A 22655-nucleotide genomic window follows, 5' to 3' on the forward strand; every position below is an offset into this window, starting at 1 on the left:
GTTTGTGGAGACCTGAATCATGGACTCTCAAAGTTTGCAGCACATTAGAATGACCTCAGAAGCTTCTAAAAGGGATACCTGGGCTGTAACCCAGACCAACTCAAGATCTCTGGAGACTGAAAACATTTATAGTTTCATAAAACTTGATTTTGATGCACCAAAAGGATGACACCCAGGGCTTGATTCCAATAAATAAATGAGTGTAAAATCAACTTATGAAAATTTAAAAAAATTTAAAAAAAAAAAGAAAATAATCAACCAAGACTCAAAGCATTCTTCAATAATGAGAATCAAAAACAACTCAACTTGAGAAGTACATGGGGTCTGAAAGTAGAAGCCAAACTACATTCCATCTCTATTAGAAAGACTGCATAAAGCCTCCTGCTATTTCACCAACATTGGGATAAAGGGACACAACGCAAACCCATTCTCATCAGCTCTGTCACAAGGTTCCTCCCTTGTCACCTAATCAAGTTGTTACAATTTGACAAGTCATCTCTACACCATCATAAATGGTTTAAAATGGTACAAAATATCCAGATTACCTCTTCCTCCTTTGCATTCTGATCTGTTTCCATCGGTTCCTCGTTTTCCTCAAACTTGAGCACTTCCACTAGAGACGCGCTGGACACACTGAAGATGCCATGGACATTTACTCGAACCTTGACTTTCACTTTTGAACTGGAGCCATCAGATTGAGGAGTAACTTTCTGAACTAAAAACTGAGCTAGGAACATATGAAGCAAAAGAGAACATATAACCTGAGAGGACTAATTTAAAAATGAATGTATGCCCACATTGCCAGGTTATGCCCATTTCTCAGTGACAGGTCAGTAACATGACACTTAAAGAGAAGTACTCTTACAATCCTAAGTCATCAGATTTCTCCTCCTTCTCTCATAAATACTCAAACTCTTAGTACCTTGTCCCAATTAAGGTCTCAAACATCTCCTAACTCTCCAAACATTTCCTTACCTCTGGTCCCTTATTCTAATTCATCTTTATATGCCACTGCCAGTTAAGTTCCTTTTTTTTTTTTTTGCCAGTTAAGTTCCTAAACCTAGGTCACTTCTCTACTGGAAAAAACAAAAAACAAAAAACCCAGTGATTCCACACTGCTTCTGTCATTTATCAAGAAATTGCCATACACTGAGTCAGTTACTGTATCAGAGTCTTACTTATGTTTTTTTTTTTTCTTACTTATGTTTTTAATTCACAAAACTGCAAAATTTGAATTATCATTCTTATTCCTGCTTTACAAATGAGGAAAACAAAGTGGGTTAACTTTCCCACAGTGTCCAAGTGCCATTCAAGATATTCCTAATACTTTACTCATGTATTCTAAATCCGTAATGATCATGCAATTCCAGTACCTCCCCTCATCTGGTAGAATTTCCAGATTTTAAGAGTTTCTGAGGGTCTATGAAGACTCTAGCCAACATGACATAACAACTGTCTAATGATTTTCTGTGTACATCTGATAAAACTCTGTGTTAGGGTCAAAATGGAGTTTAACTCCTTTGCAGTATCTGTGTACTATCACATTATGTACAAGGTATACCCACTATATGTATTAACCAAGAAATACTGCTCACACAACAGGAGATCCACTTAAATAATAAATACCCTACTAGTACTAAACTGGTCACAAGACTGAAAGAGACTTTTTGTGTGTGATTTAAAATGCCAAATTTCAGAATATTATACTTGCTCTGCTCTCCCAGTTCTCCCAAGTACATAATGTTTCTTTCTTTCTTTTTTTTTTTTTTTTTAAGTTCCCAACTCTACTTACCTATAGCAGGATCTGGATAAGGCAAGTCTTGTGGAGAGCTATAATAGGCCTCAAGAGTAAAAGGTTCCTTTCTATAAAATGTGAGTACTTTAGAGAAAGGAGCAGAATGATTTTTTGTAAAGACTTCACAGTCACTAGATGGAGGAAAAAGACAAAAATCACACAATTAATATATTCCTCAACACTTACCAATTGATTCTACATTTGTAATTATTGCATGGGTCTAGTTATTACTCTTCTCATGCTCTCTCATCTGGCATCATTTCCAGGATATAATAGGTTCCAAGGAAAAAAAACTTATATGTATCTCTAAAACTATATATGAAATCAGTTTTAAGAAAAGAAATATAAATATTCAGTGAGTACGTAAAAGGCACCAAATACTTCAGCAGGATCAATTATAGTAAACTAAGGACACAAATTTATTCAAGACTAAAGTAAGGCATCACTTTGCTTCATGCACTGTAATGAAATGTTACAAATCTGTAGAAGTTGAAATAAAAGACACTATTTTACTCAGACTTAACACTAAGTTAACTGTTAAGTATAAAAATAATAAATTTGGGACGCCTGAGTGGCTCAGCAGTTGAGCATCTGCCTTCAGCCCACGGTGTGATCCTGGAGACCCAGGATCGAGTCCCACGTCCGGCTCCCTGCAGGGAACCTGCTTCTCCCCTCTGCCTCTGTCTCTGTCTCTGCCTCTCTGTGTCTCTCTCATGAATAAATAAAACCTTTAAAATAATAATAATAATAATAATAATAATAATAATAATAAATGTTATTACCTTGACCCTTCTTCAGCAGGAGAATTCCATCTCAGAGATATTGAATACGGTACTACATCAGTTATAGAAAATTCTCTGACTTTGAAAGCAGGTGATAAGATTGCACACTACAATAATAATTTTTAAAAATTCCATTATGACAAGTACAGACATTATGAACTGTTACTATGAGACCTATAAATAATGACTTCAAAAAACCATCAATAGTTTTTAAGTATTTACATTAATAATTTAATGATGTATAAGTAAGCGGTTTTAAAAACTTCTATCATATGTCAAGTTAACTATTATCTAGCCATTACTTATCATTTTTCCATTAACCCGAAACCTTTATTTAACTGATGTACAATCCTACTTCATATATATATGATAATATGCCAAATTCTAATATTATTTCAGGCTTAACTATGTTTCTAGTAAATTAATTCAGCTCATCGCATGTTACAGAGTACAATTCCATTTATCAACACTACCTATAAATCCATTGTAAACTAAAATTTTAGAATCTTACACCTAGAGATCATCTTGAGCTAACCTCAGAGTATAAGCTAGTTACAGACAAAGCAATGCCTTCTTGGTAATGACCTATAAATGGATGGTTACCTGTGAAAGAAAGCTCACCTGCAATGCACAGCCTCTAGTGACAGCTTCATCAGCATTTAGTGTTGTACTAAGTTCTTTACCAAAAAATTTGCTGATCTTCTCTTTCACTGCAGGGATTCGTGTCGCGCCACCAACTATCTCCACTGCATAAATATCTTCTTTCCTTAACTCTATTTTAAAATGGTTAGAATAGACATTGAAATTAAAACAATCTCTAAATTAGTATTTTACAATAAAAGAACATAACATTAACACAACAAAATTAACCTAGATTTGTAACAAAACCCCCCACTCTCACCCCCTCACCACCACCACCCATACACACACATACACACACACAGGTGGCCTCAGAAAACAAGGAGGTATGTTTTGATGCACCAAGGAGCAGGGGCAGTTGTGGCACGATATTGGGACTTAGGAGGACAGTGCCATGAATACTAAATATCCTGCAGCATAAAAACCCTGTCATCTCTGAAACAGTCCCACACAAAAAATTGTTAAAACATCAATAGTTAAGCTAGCCACAAAGAAAATAAGAGGGCCTTGAAATACTGAGTTACCACTGACATGGCATGATTCAAATCCCAAGAAGCCACATCAGCACTCCATCCAGAGCATAGATATAGTACAGATTATGAACTAGGGTGCAGCCTCCTCCTAAGGTAAGTAAAGAAGGTGCACATCAAAGCTCTTCTCTCACTCATAAAATACTCTTAACACCACCTGGTTTCCGGGCGACATTTTATGCAACCAATACTGCTGATGTGTTGAGAAGGGCTATTTAAAGAAATGGGCCATACCAGTATGGAAGAACATGCCAGTTTGCCATAACCACTCTGATTTAAGAGCTGACCTTTGTCAAGATGACAGTACATCTTAACACTCTGAAATACTTAGCAACCAACATAACAGTGAACTCCCAAGTAAAAGTATGCTGATGGTTTTAGGAAAATTAGTGACACGTTCCTAAATCAAACTTCTACTTTTAGCTAGAAGGAAAATTAAAGCATCCTGTTAAAATAACTATGTGGTTATCACATCCTCCCTTGGCTGTATTTCTCAGTCAGCAAAATATTCACAGAAAAGCATGTACAACTACTACAGGCAGCAATGCAAAAGACAATTTTTACGACTATCAAATAAATGAGATATTTATATTCATCTTTGAATCCAAATTAGCTTTCTTGAGAAAAGTATTAGATTTCCCTGGACACCATTATCAAAAGGGGTGAGGCTGGGGGTGATCCAGAGGAAAGACAGACATAAAAAGAAACTTAATATAGCAATGATGTAGTAGTTTATACAAGGAAAATTTGTATACCTTAAAAAAAAAAAAAAAGCAATAAACAACGTGTTCCAAAGAGCCTTGATTATAACAAACAATTCAGTCACAGTAGTACTTACTGGCTTGTTCCAAAACACTACGAAGTGGTGGCTCCACTCTGGCTAAGAGATCATCGCACATCTCCAGAAATTTGCCCCTATGAAAAACACAGCAATAGATTTAAATCACATTCCACTTTTAAGTGGGGGAATAAATAGCTATTATCAAAAAGGCAGATAATAACAAGTACTGGCAAGGATGTAGAGAAACTGGATGCCTCGTACATTCCTGGTAAGAATATAAAATGGCGTGGCCACTTTGGAAAAGAACTTGGCAATTCCTCAAAATGTTAAACATAGTGTTACCATATGACCCAGTGACTGCACTCTAGGTATATAACCAAAAGTGAAAACGTATGTCTACACAAAAACTTCCACATAAATGTTCTTCATAGCAGCATTACTTACAACAGCCAAAAAAGTGGAAAAAAATCCTAACGTCCATCAAATAACATTCAGGAATAAAAAGGAATAAATACATTAAGAGAAACTGATACATGTTAAAACATGGATAAACTTTTTAAAAATTGTACAAGGTGAAAGCAGTCAACCAAAAAAAGAACATATATTATATGACTCCATTTATATGAAATATTCAGAAGTAAATCCCAAGAGACAAAAAGTAGATTAATGGCTACCTAGGGCTGGAGGAGGAACAACAGATGATGAAAAGATAGCTCATGACATAATTTCTTCTTTTCCTTTTTTTTTTCTTTAAATACATTCTATTTTTTGTATCAGTTTTAGGTTTATGGAAAAATAAACAGAAAGTACAGAGAATTCTCACAAACCCCTCACTTTCAGCCCTCCCCAGTTCCCCTACTAACATCTTACATTACTATAACATTTCTAACAATTGATGAGCCAATACGAGCATGTGACAGTATATATTAGAGTTCTATAGGTTTTGACAAATGTATGTTGATAAGTAACCAGCTTGATAGTTATCACATGGAAGAGTTTCAGTGCCCTAAAAATCCTGTGGTTTACCTATTCATCCCTCACTTCCCCTGAACCCCTGGCTAACCACTGATGTTTTCACGGTCTCCATAGATCTGTCTTTTCCAGAATCTTTTATCATTGAAATCAAACAGTATATCACCTTTCAAAGTGGCTTATTTTGCTTAGAAGTATGTATTTGGGGTTCCTCCAAGTCTTTTTATACCTTGATAACTCATTCAGGGTTTCTTTATGAGATGATGAAAATATGCTATAATTGGGTTGTGGTGATGGTTGCCCAATTTTGTGAATATACTAAAAACCACTGATGAGACACTTTAGAAATGTGATTTTTATGAATTATATCTCTGAGGTACAAAATGTACACACCAGAATGGTAAAAATTTAAGACCACTTATACCAATATTGGTGAGGATTCAACAACTGCAACTCCTACCTGTTGGTGAGAGTTTAAAATGAGTTTTCCCTACTAGCAAAAAAAAAAAAAAAAAAAAAAAAACTGGAAAAAGCCAGTGTCCATCAGGAGGGGAAAACATTAAATGTACAATGACACAACTACTCAGCAATACATAAGAAAGAATAAATAAAAGATTAAACTAAATGAATCAAATTTTATGCTGAGCAAAAGAAGCTTTACACAAGACTGACTACACACTGTATGGCTACTTTTCTAGATGTCCAGAACAGGCAATTTTCATCTCCGATCCCTTAAGATAAAAAGTTCCCATCAGCAGCTACCCCTGGGCATGAAGACCTGGGGAAACATTTCCGGACATGATGGTCTGTCTCCTGAGACAACTGGCCAGTTGTCAAAATTCAGCAAAGGACCACTTCAAGCTTCAGTATGTCATGATATAAAAATAAAACAAAAAAACATAAAACAGTGAGTTCTGATTAATATGCATGCTTTAGAATCTGGAGAGAAGTATACAGATGGATGTCTGCAATTTATTTTGAGGTGTATCAAAAAATAAAACTGGTGGGATGGATAAATAAACACAGGATGGAGAAATGAACAGGTATGTGATTAAACAGGTAGAATTAACGTTATAAATACAACCAATGGCATGATGAGGATGTTCACTATAAAATTATTTTGCTGCAGATTTGAAAATGTCCATCATATAAAAACAAATAGACTCCTGCAGAGAGGAGCCTAGAAACTGCCTATGGCAATAGCAGTCGTAAAGGCTTTTAAGTTGTTTAGAAAAATAATTCCCATAACTATAAAATTCACCTATCGTGTCTCTGCCTCTCTGTCTCCCATGAATAAATAAAATCTAAAAAATAATTTAAAAATAAAATTCACCTATTTAAAATATATAATTAAATGGCTTTTAATATATTCAGAGCTGTACAACCATCATCACAATTTTAAAACACTTCCATCACCATTAATCATTATTCCCTCACCTACCCCTCAGCCCTAGGCAACCACTCATGCTGGACATCCCATATAAATGGAATCATACAAAATGTATACTTTGTAACTGGTTTCTTTCATCTGGCATAAAATTTTCAAGGTTCATCCATGTTATAGCATGTATCTGTACAACATTGTTTTAACTTCCAAGTAATATTTCTTTGTATAAACATACCACATTTTGCTTATTCATTTTAGTAGTTAATGGACACTGGGGTTGTTTTCTTTCTTTCTTTTTTTTTTTTGCTATTATGAGTAGCACTGCTATGACCATTTGTTTAAGAATTTTTTGCATATACATGCTTTATTACTCTGGAGTGTATACCAAGGAAATGAATTGCTATATCATATGGTAAATCTAGGTTTAACAGATTTCAAGGGATTGCCACCTAGTTTTAAAAATGTGTGCACCATTTTAGACTGCCACCAGCAGTGTATGAGGATTTCTCCACATCCTCTTCAAGGCTATTGACAATAGGAATCCTGGTGGGTGTGAACTGTTGTCTCATTTTGGTTTTGATTTTGCATTTCCCCAAAGGCTAATGATGTTGAGCATCTTCTCCTGCCCTTTCTAGACTTTTCTTTTTTTTTTTTTTTAAGATCTTATTTATTTATTCATGAGAGACAGAAAGAGGCAGAGACACAGGCAGAGACAGAAGCAGGCTCCACACAGGGAGCCCGATGTGGGACTTGATCCCAGGACTCCAGGATAACGTCCTGGGCCCAAGGCAGATGCTCAACCACTGACCCACCCAGGCATCCCACTAGCCATTTCTTTATCTACTTTGGAGAAGTATCTATTGAGATCCTCTGCCCAATTTTTAATTAGGTTATAATTTTTTATCCAATTATAATAGTCTCTACATATTCTATATACAAATAGTATAGTTTTTTCATTTCTTCATATCCTGTCAGAAAAATACACAAAGCAACTAGGATAGCAAAACCAAAACCCCACTAACACCTACAACAAAAAGAAATAACAGTATCCCCCACAAATCCTAAAATACAAATGAGAAAAACTACCAACAATTATACAACTCCTCTACAAAGTATCAGTATCTGTGCAAAAGCCGAAGAAAACAGGATATATAATAGACCTAAAAAAATAATGGATCTGAAAAAATAAACCAAAACTCAACAGGCCAAAATGAAAACAGCAGATGAAATGAGGAGGCACTGGCACACTCCAAAACAAAGGAATATAAAAAAGGGTCCTCAATACGGTACAACATTAAGAACCAGGGTGAACAGGAACCAATAAATTTTACAGTAACCAAGTTAAAGTTTCCTTCAAGGAAAAAGAGCCACAATAAGGAAAAACTGCTGATAAAATCCAAACCAAAGGGCAGCCTAGGTGGCTCAGCGGTTTAGTGCCACCTTCAGCCCAGGGCCTGATCCTGGAGACCTGGGATCAAGTCCCATATCAGGCTCTCTGCATGGAGCCTGCTTCTCCCTCTGCCTGGGTCTCTGCCTCTCTCTGTGTCTCTCATGAATAAATAAATAAAATCTTAAAAAAAAAAAAAAAAAAAAAAGAACACATTGGACACAAAGAATAAAGAAAAAAAGATGGAAGCCACATCTTTGAAATATTTCATAAAAACAAAAGAGGGCACTGTGGAGCAATGAAATCAGAAAAACTCTAAAATGACACTGCCCTTCTGAAAGTTCACAGGAATACTTAGAGAGAGAGAGAGTGAGAGTGTGCCTGAGTGGTTCAGTCTACTGAACGTCTGGTTCTTGGTTTCAGCTCAGGTCACAATCTCAGGTTTGGTTGGCTGTTTGTTTGTTTTTTAACATTTTATTTATTTATTCACGGGGGTGGGGGGAAGAGACACAGGCAGAGGGAGAAGCGGGCTCCATATGGGGACCCCAACATGGGACTTGATCCCGAGTCTCCAGGATCATGCTGTGGGCTGAAAGTGGCACTAAACCGCTGAGCCACCCGGGCTGCCCACAATCTCAGGGGTTTTTTTTATTATTTTTTTTATTTATTTTTTATTTATTTATGATAGTCAGAGAGAGAGAGAGAGAGAGAGAGAGAGAGAGAGAGGCAGAGACACAGGCAGAGGGAGAAGCAGGCTCCATGCACCGGGAGCCCGATGTGGGATTCGATCCCGGGTCTCCAGGATCGCGCCCTGGGCCAAAGGCAGGCGCCAAACCGCTGCGCCACCCAGGGATCCCCAATCTCAGGGTTTTTAGACAGAGCAAGCCCCTTGTGTCTGCTCTGCTCAGCGGGGAGTCCGCTTGAAAATTCTTGCCCTGCCTCTGCCCCTCTCTGAACTGGAACTCTCATGCACGTACTCTCTTATAAATAAATCTTTAAAAAAAAAAAAAAAGTTCAGGGATCCCTGGGTGGCGCAGCGGTTTGGCGCCTGCCTTTGCCCAGGGCGCGACCCTGGAGACCCGTGATCGAATGCCACGTCGGGCTCCCGGTGCATGGAGCCTGCTTCTCCCTCTGCCTGTCTCTGCCTCTCTCTCTCTCTCTCTCTCTCTCTCTCTGTGACTATCATAAATAAATTTTTAAAAAGTTCAGGAACACTGACTTCACATAAAAATGAGACTAGGAAAAAAAAAAATGAGACTAGGCAGGGGCACCTAGCTGGCTCAGTCAGTAGACCATGTGACTCTTGATCTTGAGGTCATGAGTTCAAGCCCCACTTTGGGGGAAGAGTTTACTTTAAAAACAAACAAACAAACATCAGATTAAGTAAATCCACTGAGATAGACAGTAGACTGGTAATTGCTTAGGGTTAGTGTGGGAGGAACGGAGATGACTGCTAATGGATAAATATTTCTAAAACTAGCATGGTCCTTGTTGCACAACTTTGTGAATATACTGAAACCACTGAATTGTACACTTTAAAGTTTGATAAATATAATGGTATAAATATATGGTATATAATGGTACAACGAATAAATGATACAAAATGAAAGAGCAACAAACAGAATTAGAAAAACTAAGAATAAGAAATAAAAGAACAGAGGATCCTGCGCGGTTCAGTCCATTAAGCATCTGCATTCAGCTCAGGTCATGATCCCAGAGTCCTGGGATGGAGCCCAGTATCAGGCTCCCTGTATGCAGCACTTAGCCTACCTCTCCCCTCTGCCTCTGCCACATCCCCTGCTTGTGCTCCCTCGCTCTTTCTCTCAAATAAATAAAATCTCAAAAAAAAGAAAAAAGAAAAGAATGTCAAAAATGAAAAATAACATAGAAAGAACACAAAGACAAATACTCCAAATAGTGACATAACAGGATGAATGGAAAGAGAATGGCAAATATAGATTATAGGCAAGAAAGATCCAACATACTCATATAAGATTTCTCGAAGAATGAAATCAAAGCACAAGAAACGAAGAAGTACTGAACGATGTAATTCAAGAAAACTTCCTTGATATTTAAATAGCTGTGAAACTACATACCAAAACGCACACTGCATACCTAGGAAAAAATGATCAAAAACAACCTGCAACAAAGCCAAATTATCCTTGTAAATTAGACTTTCCAGAAAGAAAAACAAAAACTGGGGCATCTAGCAAAAAGAACAACAAATAACTGAAAAAATATATTGTCACAATTAGCAATGCTAAATGCTGAAAGAAGAGTATTACTCCATTTAAGATAATCCAGGAAAGGGTCACCTGGCTGACTCAGGGAAGTATGTGACTCTTGATCTCAGGGTTGTAATCCTGAGCCCCACGTTTTAAGTGTAGAGATTACTTAAAAAATAAAATCTTTAAAAAGAATAAAACAATCAAGGAAGGATATGAGGTAAGGTTATGTTCTAACTGGGTATAAATGTGGAAAACATCATCAACATGCAAGAACTTCACACAGTTCACATGTGCCATTTTTTAAAAACCTATTAGGAGATTATCCTTCCAACAACCAAAATGATGGAGAGACATTAACATAAATAAAGCAGTAGTAAATAACAAGCCTGAGCGAAGATGTGGTGAAACTGAAACCCTTATACATTGCTGGTGAGAATGTAAAATGGTCCAAATGCTAGGAAAATAGATTGGCTATTCCTCAAAAAGCTAAACATAGAATTAGCATATGACTCAGCAATTCCACTCCTACACTTACTCCAAAAAGAACCAAAAACAAAGTTGTCAAATACTTATTCATGAATTGTCATAGAAGCACTATTCAAGATATCTAAAAGGTAGAAACAAACCAGGAAAGGATTAAAAAAAATACGTGATCTGATCCATACAAATGGAATATTATTTCCCATAAAAAGCAAAAAAGTACTAATACACGTTACAATGTGAATGAACCTAGAAAACATTATGGTAAAAGTGAAAGAAGTCAGATACAAAAGAAGCAAACCCCATAGTTACAATTCCATTTATACACAACATTCAGAATACATAAATCCATAAAGAAAAAAGTAGTAGTTGCCAGGTATGATAGGCAAGGGAAGATGGAAAGTAACTGCTTAATAGTTATGAGGTTTTATTTTAGAGTGTTGAAAACATTTTGTCACTAGATAGAGGTGGTCACTGCACAACAATGTGAATGTATGAAAAACGCCAGAGTTGTCCACTTTAAAATGGTATGTGAGGGGATCCCTGGGTGGCTCAGCGGTTGAGCACCTGCCTTTGGCCCAGGGCACGATCCTGGAGACCCGGGATCGAGTCCCACGTCGGGCTCCCTGCATGGGGCCTGCTTCTCCCTCTGCCTGTGTCTTTGCCCCCCCCTCTCTGTCTATTATGAATAAATAAATAAATCTTTAAAAAAATGGTGTGTGAAATTTACCTCAAAAAAAGTTAATCAGAAGAAAGTCTACTATGTCAGAAATAAATAAATAATAAATAGTTTTGTTAAAGAAAAAAAAGACTGCTGGTGAGCATTACAGACTACAAACTAGAGGCGAGAATATGACAGCTTTGCACTCAATGTACAAAAAGTCCAAACGTTTAAAAAAGAACGGCACAAAGGCTAACTGGTTTCAGTTTTTAAAAGGTACAAACTACTTACAAGTGTCTACCTGGCTCTGATTATCACAAAACATTCCACTAACAATTTCTGAGAGAGACACCGGTATTCTCTTGGCCTCTAGTCCCCCTAACACAAAATGAAAACCCTCACTTTCAAGTGTGGAGAGGAAAAGGGACTACAAATATAGCTACCAGGCACAGTAATGTAATTCCAATTCCATCTCAATTTTTTGAGGGTCACTGAGGCCACACTTCCCCCAAGCAAGTCACCAATCGTACCTAAATTTCTACCAGTAAAGTTCACATCCTAAAGAACTTATCACTCCCATCATCCAAGCAACTCAAGAGACAACAGTAACATTCTGAGTGTTTCTAAGGATAGCCATGAAATGTCAATTACCCAGAATTCTTGCAGCAGTGTACAAAAAGAGCTGTTGCTCACACGTGACCCTGAACTATGCAAGAACACCAATTTCTCAATGACTAAAATCAAATTCAGTATTATTCAGCATTAAAGCAACTTGCCCTGATTTTTTGAAAACCAGTAACTCACATATAATGCACACACCTGTCAACTTAGTGGAATAATCAGAACAAAAAATTAGTCTACATTATTAGGATAATCAAACCCAAACTTTACGTAAAAAGCCAAATCCTGAATGGTCTCTAATTTTTACCTACAGAACAGAAATTATCTTATAGCAAGCATGGTAATTTCAACATTTAACTAAATAAATGCTAATAGAAGTAAACAAAAATCACAGTTCAGTTTAACATCAAAATATTGATCTGGTTACCTATTCATAGTCCCAGATACATCAACATCATTCATAAAACATTCGATGCTCAAAGGGAGGTCTGAAGCATTTGCACTCATCAATTTCTTGAGTTTCTCACACTCCTGAGACAGTCGTAATAATGCACGGATTTTGGACTTTATGTCTAGCTTGTATTTCTTCCCAAATTCTTCACAGAAGTGATTTACTAAAACCTCATCAAATTTTCTGCCTCCCAGTGTCGTGTCAAATGCAGTGGCCAGAACCTTAGGAAAAAAGATAATTCAAAAATAAACCAATTTAAAATTTTATCATGATATATATTTAACTGGTAAATTACAAGAGGGCACATTAAGGCTGAGACAAAGCAATGTGCAACCCGTCATTTAATCACTGTAAAATGAGACACTGTAATCCTCAATTTACAGATGATGTTACAAGCCCAGACAGATCAGAGATAATCTGCAGGTCACAAAGCTAATAAATGGCAGAACTTCAATTCAAAACCTAATCCTCTCAATTCCAAAATCCAAGCCCTTTCTACTACACCCATCTGACTGCAAACTAAAATTACATATCCAAAGACAAATGCATGAACAGGTCATTACACAATTCTGGTCTTATTACTGTCACAAAACTATGAATAATACCAAAGACCTACCTCAGTGCAGTTTACTAGCACCAAAGATGCTAAAGGATTAATTCACAACAACTTGTAGAAGTCTCATTAGCTTTGATTATCCATTACCCAAATCTTTTACAGATTAGGAGCAAACCAGATCTAATCCAATTCAATAATAGAAAGTAGGCTAAATAAACGATTACATCCTTATGAAAAAATAAAATCAATAAAAAACAATCTCTTCAAAGATGTTAAATGTCGTGGGGAAATCTTCTTAATATGTTCAGTGAAGAAAACGGACACAGAACTAATTTTGTTTTCTTCAAAAGACTAAAATGAAATACAGCATATCCTGTTCATGGTGACTGATTTTTCTACCCCAGCTTGGGGGTTGGGGAGGGGGGTTTCCATAATGAATATTTTTAGAATTAAATTTTAATTATAATCGCAAAACTGACAGGACATAATAAAGGACAATTTTGGTGAGGAAATAAAAGGCAACTAATCACTAACACATACCACTTTGACCCAAAACCAAAGCTAAATTATGGCCAATAGCTTCTGTTTAAAAAGGTCAAAGTATACAATGGACTTTAGAAATAAAGCGATTAGTGATTATAAAGTTCAAGTACTAAGAATTACACTTGGTCCACATTTACAACTATAAAAACCATGTAACTGTTATTTCCCAACCATCCCAAAGATTTTTTTTATTAAAAAAGAAACCCTAGAAACAATATAAATCAGAACATAAAATGAAACCAAGTCTAGTTTTCAAAATAATAGGACTGTAACAAATAGGGTCTCAAAATGCCCTCTGAACCTAATGAATACTTACTGTGAGACAGATCCTCCCCACCAATCCACAAATTTCAAGGAGAAAGGGAACTGAGGCCTTTGCCACAAAGAAGTCTGATATTCAACCCTAATAACTAAAGCAAACAACTCAAAAACACATTGATTCTTAAGCAAATTCTAGATTACATCAGCTAGAGAACTGATTTTATATCCCATTGTGGAACTAGTATATGCCAGCAAATTCAAATGCAACCATGTTCATTCTCTGGCCTTCCTTGCCTTTTGCACTCCTAAGACTTCTCTTTATAGAAAGCTCCATTCTTCAGAGCTCTGCGATTTCCAAGAATATAGAAAGAATATCACTCCCAGTCTGGTTTATTTCTGGCCGTCCAAGTTTTAGTCCGCACACTCTTTTCCCATAACACTCAAAACCTTAAGATTAAGCACAGAATACCTTTGTCATCCCTTCAATCCTCAGTGTAAAAAAATACACAAAGGGACTTACAAGTTAAAGCATCCTCATAAACCTACAGAGTAAGCATTATTTTCTACACATTACAGATTAGAAAAATAAGGATCAGAAATCTTTAGAGCTTTCTCAAGGTCTATACTTTTTGCTTCATGTCAACTCTTAATGAACTACAACTTCTCCTCTACCTCTACATAGTTTAGTTTACCAAGCTTCCATTAATGCAACAAAATTCTCTATTATTTCAACTGTCTCCATAAATTCCTAATTACCATACAGTTGCAATATAGTTCTCCAGAAATAATATACTTACTTTAAGTTTTCCTCTATTAAACGCACATACAGAAACTTGATAAGAAGAATGCCCCATGTCTACAAAAACTACATTTCTTGGTTTCTCTTCTAGGGCAGGAAGATCTTGCTTATAGATTCCATATGCAAGAGCAACTACATAAGAAAAAAATTAAATTCAATGTAACATTATCATTTAAATAGTACATTTAAAAGTCACTTTAAGTAAAAAAAATATAGTGAATAGGACTACATCATATGCTGTTTTGGAAAAATCAAATTCTCCATATGCTTTACATAATTTATTCATGAGGAACATTAACTACAAAGAATCAAAGGCTCACATTCGCTTAGACCTCCTTAACATTTCCAATTTTCAATTCCAATGACCTGGGCTATTTTCCCCCACCACTTCCCCCACTTTTCCAAAAATATTTTCCAGGATTTCTTCTAATTTATGCCATCTTCACATTCCCACCTATCTCTCCCTGAGATGTTTCTTTACACCCCATTACAGTGGTGGAAAAAAAGGCCAATCTTTAAAACAACACACTGCTCTCGACACACAGTAACTGTGTTACTTTCCAAACAAGCATGTGATTACATACCAAAGTAAGTGCTATGTGGATAAAGAAAAAGCACTGGTCAGATGAATTCTTTATGAGTGACACAATATCCAAAAGTACTATGGCACATATGTGTAAGTGCTGCAAGCAAAATAAAGAACAAGAAACCCCATAGTTTTAAGACTGCAAAACCTTCAAGATTTAGCAAGTCACAGATGCTAACAACCCGTTACCTGCAGTTGTTTCATTCATTAATCGCAGGCAATTAAGACCAGCAATTTGTGTCGCATCCATCACTGATCGTCTTTCTGCATCAGTATAGAAACAAGGAACCTACAAAAAAATTTGAAAGTTTACTATATTAGGGAGTCCTCATTTAAAACATACCTGCCAAAAAACAGCAAAATCCAGAAATGTCTTCAAATACCTACAGCAATTTATTCCGTATACAATCAAGGAAGTATTTCAAATAAATAAAGAAATGTTAGAATATTCAGTAAAGAGCATTGGAATGGATGAAAGAGAAAAATTATGAGGTTGCATCCCTACTGCACACCTCATACCAAAACAGATTTCAAATCAAAGGTTTAACAGTTTAAAAAAAAAAAAAATGAGCACCAGAAGGAAAGGCGGTCTTTACCATCAGAGTAGGAAAAAATTCTCTAAATGTAACACAAAATAGAGAAGAGGAAAAAAAGGGGAGAAAAGATTAATATATTTGAATAGCAACATTAACAGGACAGATGGCAGCTACACTTGTGTTAAACAAGCATAAAGTACAAACTTGTCAAATCACTAAGATGTACACCTGAAACTAATGTAACATTGTATGTCAACTATGAACAAAACAATTTTTAATCGATTAATATATTTGACTCGGACACCTGGGTGGCTCAGAGGTTGGGCGTCTGCCTTCAGCTCAGGTCGTGATCCTGAGGTCCCAGGATCGAGTCCCACATCAGACTCCCCACACAGGGAGCCTGCTTCTCCCTCTGCCTATGTCTCTGCCTCTCTCTCTCTCTCTGTCTCTCATGAATAAATAAATAAAATATAAAAATAATACTAATAATAAATTTCACTCATAAAAATTCTAATGACTAAATGGGGAAAAATATTTGCAACTCATATCATAAAACGATAGAGCTTCTCTCTTTTATATGAAGAACTACAGATCAAAATGTACACCATAAACTCAAAATGAGCAAAGAATAGGAATGTCTTCTGTAGAAAAGGAAATAAAGAAACCTTAAATTTAAAAATGTTCTTCAAAAAAAATAAAAAATTAAAAAATAAAAATGTTCAACTTCACCTAAAGAGTAAACATTAAAATCGCATACACTTTGATTCAACTATTACAGAACTAGCTAACACCTCAGTAAGTTGTGATGAGGCTGTTGTCCAACAAGTCCTCTTATACTCTGCAGGGAGAAATGTGATTACAAACTCTTTAAAGGACAATTAAACAGCTGCTGTTATAATTACAAATACACATATTCTTTGTCCCAGCAGTTGTACATCTAGGAATTTAGCCTATAAATCCTACAAACTAACACATAAGGGCAAAATCTTATCATCAAGTTCATTGACTACAAATTTTTTAAATTTATTTATAATTTAAAAAAAAACCTGGAGGGGCGCCTGGGTGGCTCAGTCAGTTAAGCATTAGACTCTTGACTTCAGCTCAGGTCATGATCTCAAGAATCAGGGACCCCTGGATGGCTCAGCGGTTTAGGGCCTGCCTTTGGCCCAGGGCGTGGTCCTGAAGTCTTGGGGTCGAGTCCCACGTCGGGCTCCCTGCATGGAGCCTGCTTCTCTGTCTGCCTGTGTCTTTGCCCTTCTCTCTCTCTCTCTCTCTCTCTCTCTCTCTCTCTCTCTCTCTCTCGCCTGCTTCTCTGTCTGCCTGTGTCTTTGCCCCACCCCCCTTGTCTCTCATGAATAAACAAAATCTTTAAAACAAAAAAAAGAAAAAAGGAATCAAACTCACCGAAACAACACAGTCCACAACAGGCTTCTTGAGAACACTTTCTGCTGTCTCCTTCAGTTTGGACAAAAGCATGGCTGTCACTTGCTCCGTAGTAAAATTTCGCTCTTCCTCCATATATTTGACCTGCAATAAAACATAAGGATCTGGGATTATTCCAGCTTTTCATGACCTAAAAGCCTGAAATAAGCAATGTCTAACACATCATCAACGGAACATTATCTTAAGAAGGAACTGAAGAACACTAGTTTGAGAAGCAAAAACAACTTGAAGGTCACTTTTAGCTTTTTAACATGCTTAGCAAACATGAATACTCCAGATAAGGACCATTATGTAAACAGTATGTTGTGACCACCAACAAAACCTGAGACCATTACCGTGCAGAAGCAAACTGATGTAGCTCACCATGCATGGCCCACACTGCACCTCCATTAAGGGGTCTGGTGGTGGACATTCTACCATCTGGAATACTATGTGTTTTAGTTCGTTTACCGTGTTGACTTTAAGATCATTTCTGAAATTAGGATCCAATCTAACCTGAGGTCATAGTTTATTTCCTGTTATAGGCCAAGACAGGACAAACTTGACCCAATAAATACTTGAATTAAAGGATAAATGAGGGATCCCTGGGTGGCGCAGCGGTTTGGCGCCTGCCTTTGGCCCAGGGCGCAATCCTGGAGACCCGGGATCAAATCCCACATCGGGCTCCCGGTGCATGGAGCCTGCTTCTCCCTCTGCCTATGTCTCTGCCTCTCTCTCTCTCTCTCTGTGTGACTATCATAAATAAATAAAAATTAAAAATAAATAAATAAATGATAAATTAATAATGATTCAAGATAAACTACCCTGCATAAAAGTATGCAACTTCAATAAGGGCTACAAACTTTAAATGCCGAAAAACTGACTAGGACAAGCCCCAGCCCACATGCCCATAGTCCCCAAATACAACCCACCCCTGAAAACGTTTACTCTCTTCTTTCCGCTGCTGCTCCAGGTGACCTGAACACTATTTTCTCCTCCACTCTTAGCTCCCCAGCCCAAACCTAATTTACTCTGATTCAGAATCTAGCAGTCTCTTACTTTACTGCATGATAAAGATGGGAAAGCACCCCTCCCCAGGAGTCTCTTCTTCCCTGCTATCTGCTGGTCTATTCATCCACTCCTGTACTTGAATGCACTTGTTCCCGAGTCTTCTCCCTAGTCTCTTCCTCTTTTGGCTCTTGCAATGCTTATGACTAAATCTGACAATACCTAATCCTGTTTCTTTCCTATTAGTATTCTCCATTTACTCACCTCTTTTTTCTCCCTGCTTCCCTCCCCTGTACTCCAGATTTATCTATTACCAGCCATTCAAACTCTTCTGAGATGACTGCCACAAATAATCTAAGTAAACCCAGTGATCATTCTTCAGTTATCAAAATTCTTCACTTCTAAATTCAACTGTGTTCTCAGCTACAAAAGGACAACTCACTACCTTTTTCTCCCAAGTCTCATCATTTCTTGGATTCTGAGCCTATTTCCACGATCCTAACTTCTCCAACTGCAATGTCTCAAACACCAAATCTCCCCTTGCTAAACTCACTTGCCTCTTTTGCATTATCAGTTCACTGTATGCTTCACAAACTCTTCTAGATGTCCCAGAGATATCAAAGACTAAACTCCCTTTTCTCAAAAGAATACCTCTTTCCATCTAAGAAGTCCTATTGTCAAAAGTATTGTCAAGAGTATGACCATACACCTGGTTAGTGACTTTATTTTTCTTTAAGACTTACTTTCTTTTTAAGATTTTATTTATTTATTCATGATAGACATAGAGAGAAAGAGAGGCAGAGAAACAGGCAGAGGGAGAAGCAGAGGCTCCACTCCAGGAGCCTGACGTGGGACTCGATCCTGGGACTCCAGGATCGTACCCTGGGCCAAAGGCAGGCGCTAAACCGCTGAGCCACACAGGGATCCCTGGTTAGTGACTTTAAAGTGTTCAGTTCTTTGTTTGGTATTCCAGAAGTGTTCACTAAAGTCACACCAGAAAGACTGCTCCATCAGTAAACAATACAAGCAGCAATGGCAACGTTAACTTCAAATCACCACTACCCATCTGTCCAACTCATATTAAGAGGGCAACCTTTCATTTCCAATTAAAATTCAGATTATGCGGGATGCCTGGATGGCCAGTGGTGAAGCGTCTGCCTTTGGCCCAGGGCATGATCGAGTCCCGCATCAGGCTCCCTGCATGGAGCCTCTTCTCTCTCTAAGTCTGTGCGTCTCTTTCTCTCTGTGTCTCTAATGAATAAATAAGTAAACTCTTAAAAAAATAAAAATTCAGATTATTCAAAAACACCAAAGGGTCTTTCCTACCAAAACCTTCTCCTAAACATTTATAAAACATTTTCATTCCAACTTGAACTCAGAATGGTACAAACACGTATTGACCTGATATAATAAAACACTGTATTTCAATTACAAGGCATTACTTTGAGATCTTACCTTTATACCTGTTAATCCAGTGGGCAGTTGCACAATATCATACGCAAGGTTAGATTTTTCTGCTTCCACAAATGGATCAGAGAATGCTCGGCCATGGAATCTTTTAAATCCCTGGACTGTGTTCTTTGCATTGGAAATTACCTAAAAGAAAGAACATCAGAATCAAAGAGTAAAAAGACTAAGAGCAATTAGGGGGGGAAAAAAAATCAACAATGTCAGAATAAACTAGCATCATTTTAACTGTAACTCCAAGTTTCCTTCTGAGTTTCATTTTCTTCAGCAGTACACCTTTCTGTATAATGCCTGCTCACATGTGAAGTGAGGAATAATGGATTTGTACAGACCACAGTATAAAGGACCAGAGCCTAGCTTGTCCTACTTCTCCATGAAGACAGGTCATTGAACATGTACAAAGGTAGTCTTCTGTTCTTAAACTTCTAATCAACATTTACATAAAATGAGCTTTAATTTTTAAAAATTACCATAATTTATGATTCAAACTTTCAGAGTCAATTCAGGGCATATCAATTCAGATTCTAGTGAAAGAAACTAAACATATTGGGGAAAAAAAGGACAGTAAGTACACAAAGATAAATGTAAACAGACAGTAACCGAGTATTATTTACAACAGCAGAAAACTGGAAACAGCCTAGATGGTCAATTAACAGGAGAATGGATAAATAAATGATACACCCATACAGTGGTAACATTTTTTTAGAAAGTTGGAAGACAAGTATCTATATGGTATGATCTCACTTTTGCAGCAGGGGAAGCATTTAAATCTGCAGAAAAAGTACAAAAGGTTATACATTAAGATACCAATGGTGACTCTGGATAAAGGCAGCAAGTGTAACTTCCAAATTTCTACAGAGCTCCTCTGCATCAGCTATGTTAGAAAGCATTCAGAAGTCTTTTATAAAACAATGAGACCTCCAACATTGGGCCCTACTTTCAGTAGGCTGCCAAGCAGAAACTCAGTATCACAGTGACTAATCCTAGAACTAAATTGCCAGTTTAGTACAAGAACTATTCTCAATAATTAAAGCAAGTTTAAAAACAAAAAAAACTCACTGGTATTTTAGAAGAAAAGACATTTCAAACTAGCTCTGGACATGTTATCTACTGCTTCCTAACAAACCTTTGATTTTTTTGAAAATGAAATTATAAAACACCCAATGTAATTAAAAAATTGGCTAAGCACCATTTTCTTAGGCTTTTTAAAAATGTATTCTAGGGATCCCTGGGTGGCGCAGTGGTTTGGCGCTTGCCTTTGGCCCAGGGCGCGATCCTGGAGACCCGGGATCGAATCCCACATCAGGCTCCCGGTGCATGGAGCCTGCTTCTCCCTCTGCCTATGTCTCTGCCTCCCTTTCTCTCTCTCTGTGACTATCATAAATAAATAAAAATTAAAAAAAAAAATTATTCTAGTATTATTTTTTAATAATTTCTATACCCAATGTGGGGCTCAAAACTCACAACCCCAAGATCCAAGAGTCACATGTTCTCCCAACTAAACCAGCCAGGTGCCCCTGGACTTTTAAATCATCAGCCCTGCCCAACCCAGAAAAAAAGACCGTTAATTAATTCTTTATGGTGATCCATTAAAAGGTCAAATATGCAATTCCTTAATTTTACAAGCTCAGACAACCAAAGCAGCAGAACTCTTGGAGTTCTGCTGCTCTGGTTACTTAGAAACCAACAAATAATGTTAGGTTCCTATTTTATAAAGTAAAAACATTAATGTCAAGTGTGCTTCTACAAGTACAGCTTTATTTCCTTGAGCTCCTTGATTAACAAGATCAAATCTACAAACACTGACTCTAAGTATGACTAAGATGAAAACCCAAAGAGACAGACTTTAAGGAACATGTAAAATATACAGGAATAAGCAAGCCTTGCTTAAACAAGTCTGGGCAAAATACATCCCTATAGTCTTCATTAAAGAAATTATGCCGTTCAAGTTATTTTTTTTTAAAGTAGGGTCCATGCCCGGCGTGGAGCCCAATATCAAGCTTGAACTCACAACCCTGAGATCAAAACCTGAGCAGAAATCAAGAGTCAGAAGCCTACCCAACTTAGCCACCAAGGGACCCCGTTCATGCTATTTTAAAAAGCTATTTGCTTCTCACTCAAGCACAGGAGACTAAGGAACAGGCCTTTTTCAGCTGTTCACCTAGGAATGGTCATACTAGGCACATAATGGGCACTGAAATAGTTACTGAATGGAAAGATGGACAAAGCAGAGAAATAAGTCATTTAGGAAAAAAAGAAACAAAACAAAACTCTACCTGGCTTTTAGCTGCTGCTCCAATTGAACGATTCTTAGGACCAAAAGAAATGCAAGCCCTAGGGGAAAAAAACATTTAAGCATCAAACCTTACTGCATACAACATTACATCCAAGAGGATTACATCACCATAGCAGGCAACTTTTCTGAGTCTTAACTAAAAAGCCACACATTATAAAAGCACACTGTAAATATTTTATTTTGATCTCTCCATTGAGTAAAACTGTCTCTAAGAATGGCTGGCCTCTTAGAATAATGGGAGTCCTGTCATTTAGATGTTGAAGCACAAGTCTGATGTGTTAACCATTAGTCCTAATAGGTTTATCTAAGTGACTAGATAACAGATTATCTAATATCTATAATAGAATAGAATACTACCTAGCCAACCTCCACTATTCCTTACTCTTCAAGTCTGTTGCTCAAAATCCCAATATGAAATATTGTACCCTCTTACCAATACATCAATTAAATGTTCTTGCTTTCTCAAA

The 22655-nt window shown here is 37.0% G+C and overlaps 1 protein-coding gene across 1 annotated transcript in view; it reads right to left on the minus strand.

Annotated features, from left to right (window-relative positions):
• Positions 1-22655, minus strand: part of HSPA4 (heat shock protein family A (Hsp70) member 4) — a 50325-nt gene that overhangs the window by 13212 nt on the left and 14458 nt on the right. Inside the window, exons 2-12 of the mRNA XM_025994912.2 lie at positions 22169-22226; positions 19881-20021; positions 17400-17522; positions 15649-15748; positions 14872-15005; positions 12691-12935; positions 4585-4661; positions 3199-3350; positions 2578-2684; positions 1793-1926; positions 546-727 (exon numbers count right to left, since the gene is read on the minus strand). Of these exons, the coding sequence (XP_025850697.2) occupies positions 546-727; positions 1793-1926; positions 2578-2684; positions 3199-3350; positions 4585-4661; positions 12691-12935; positions 14872-15005; positions 15649-15748; positions 17400-17522; positions 19881-20021; positions 22169-22226 (1453 nt within the window). The remainder of the gene's footprint in view (positions 1-545; positions 728-1792; positions 1927-2577; positions 2685-3198; positions 3351-4584; positions 4662-12690; positions 12936-14871; positions 15006-15648; positions 15749-17399; positions 17523-19880; positions 20022-22168; positions 22227-22655) is intronic.

Source organism: Vulpes vulpes, chromosome 12, assembly GCF_048418805.1.
Source record: "Vulpes vulpes isolate BD-2025 chromosome 12, VulVul3, whole genome shotgun sequence".
NCBI classification, from domain to species: Eukaryota; Metazoa; Chordata; class Mammalia; order Carnivora; family Canidae; genus Vulpes; species Vulpes vulpes.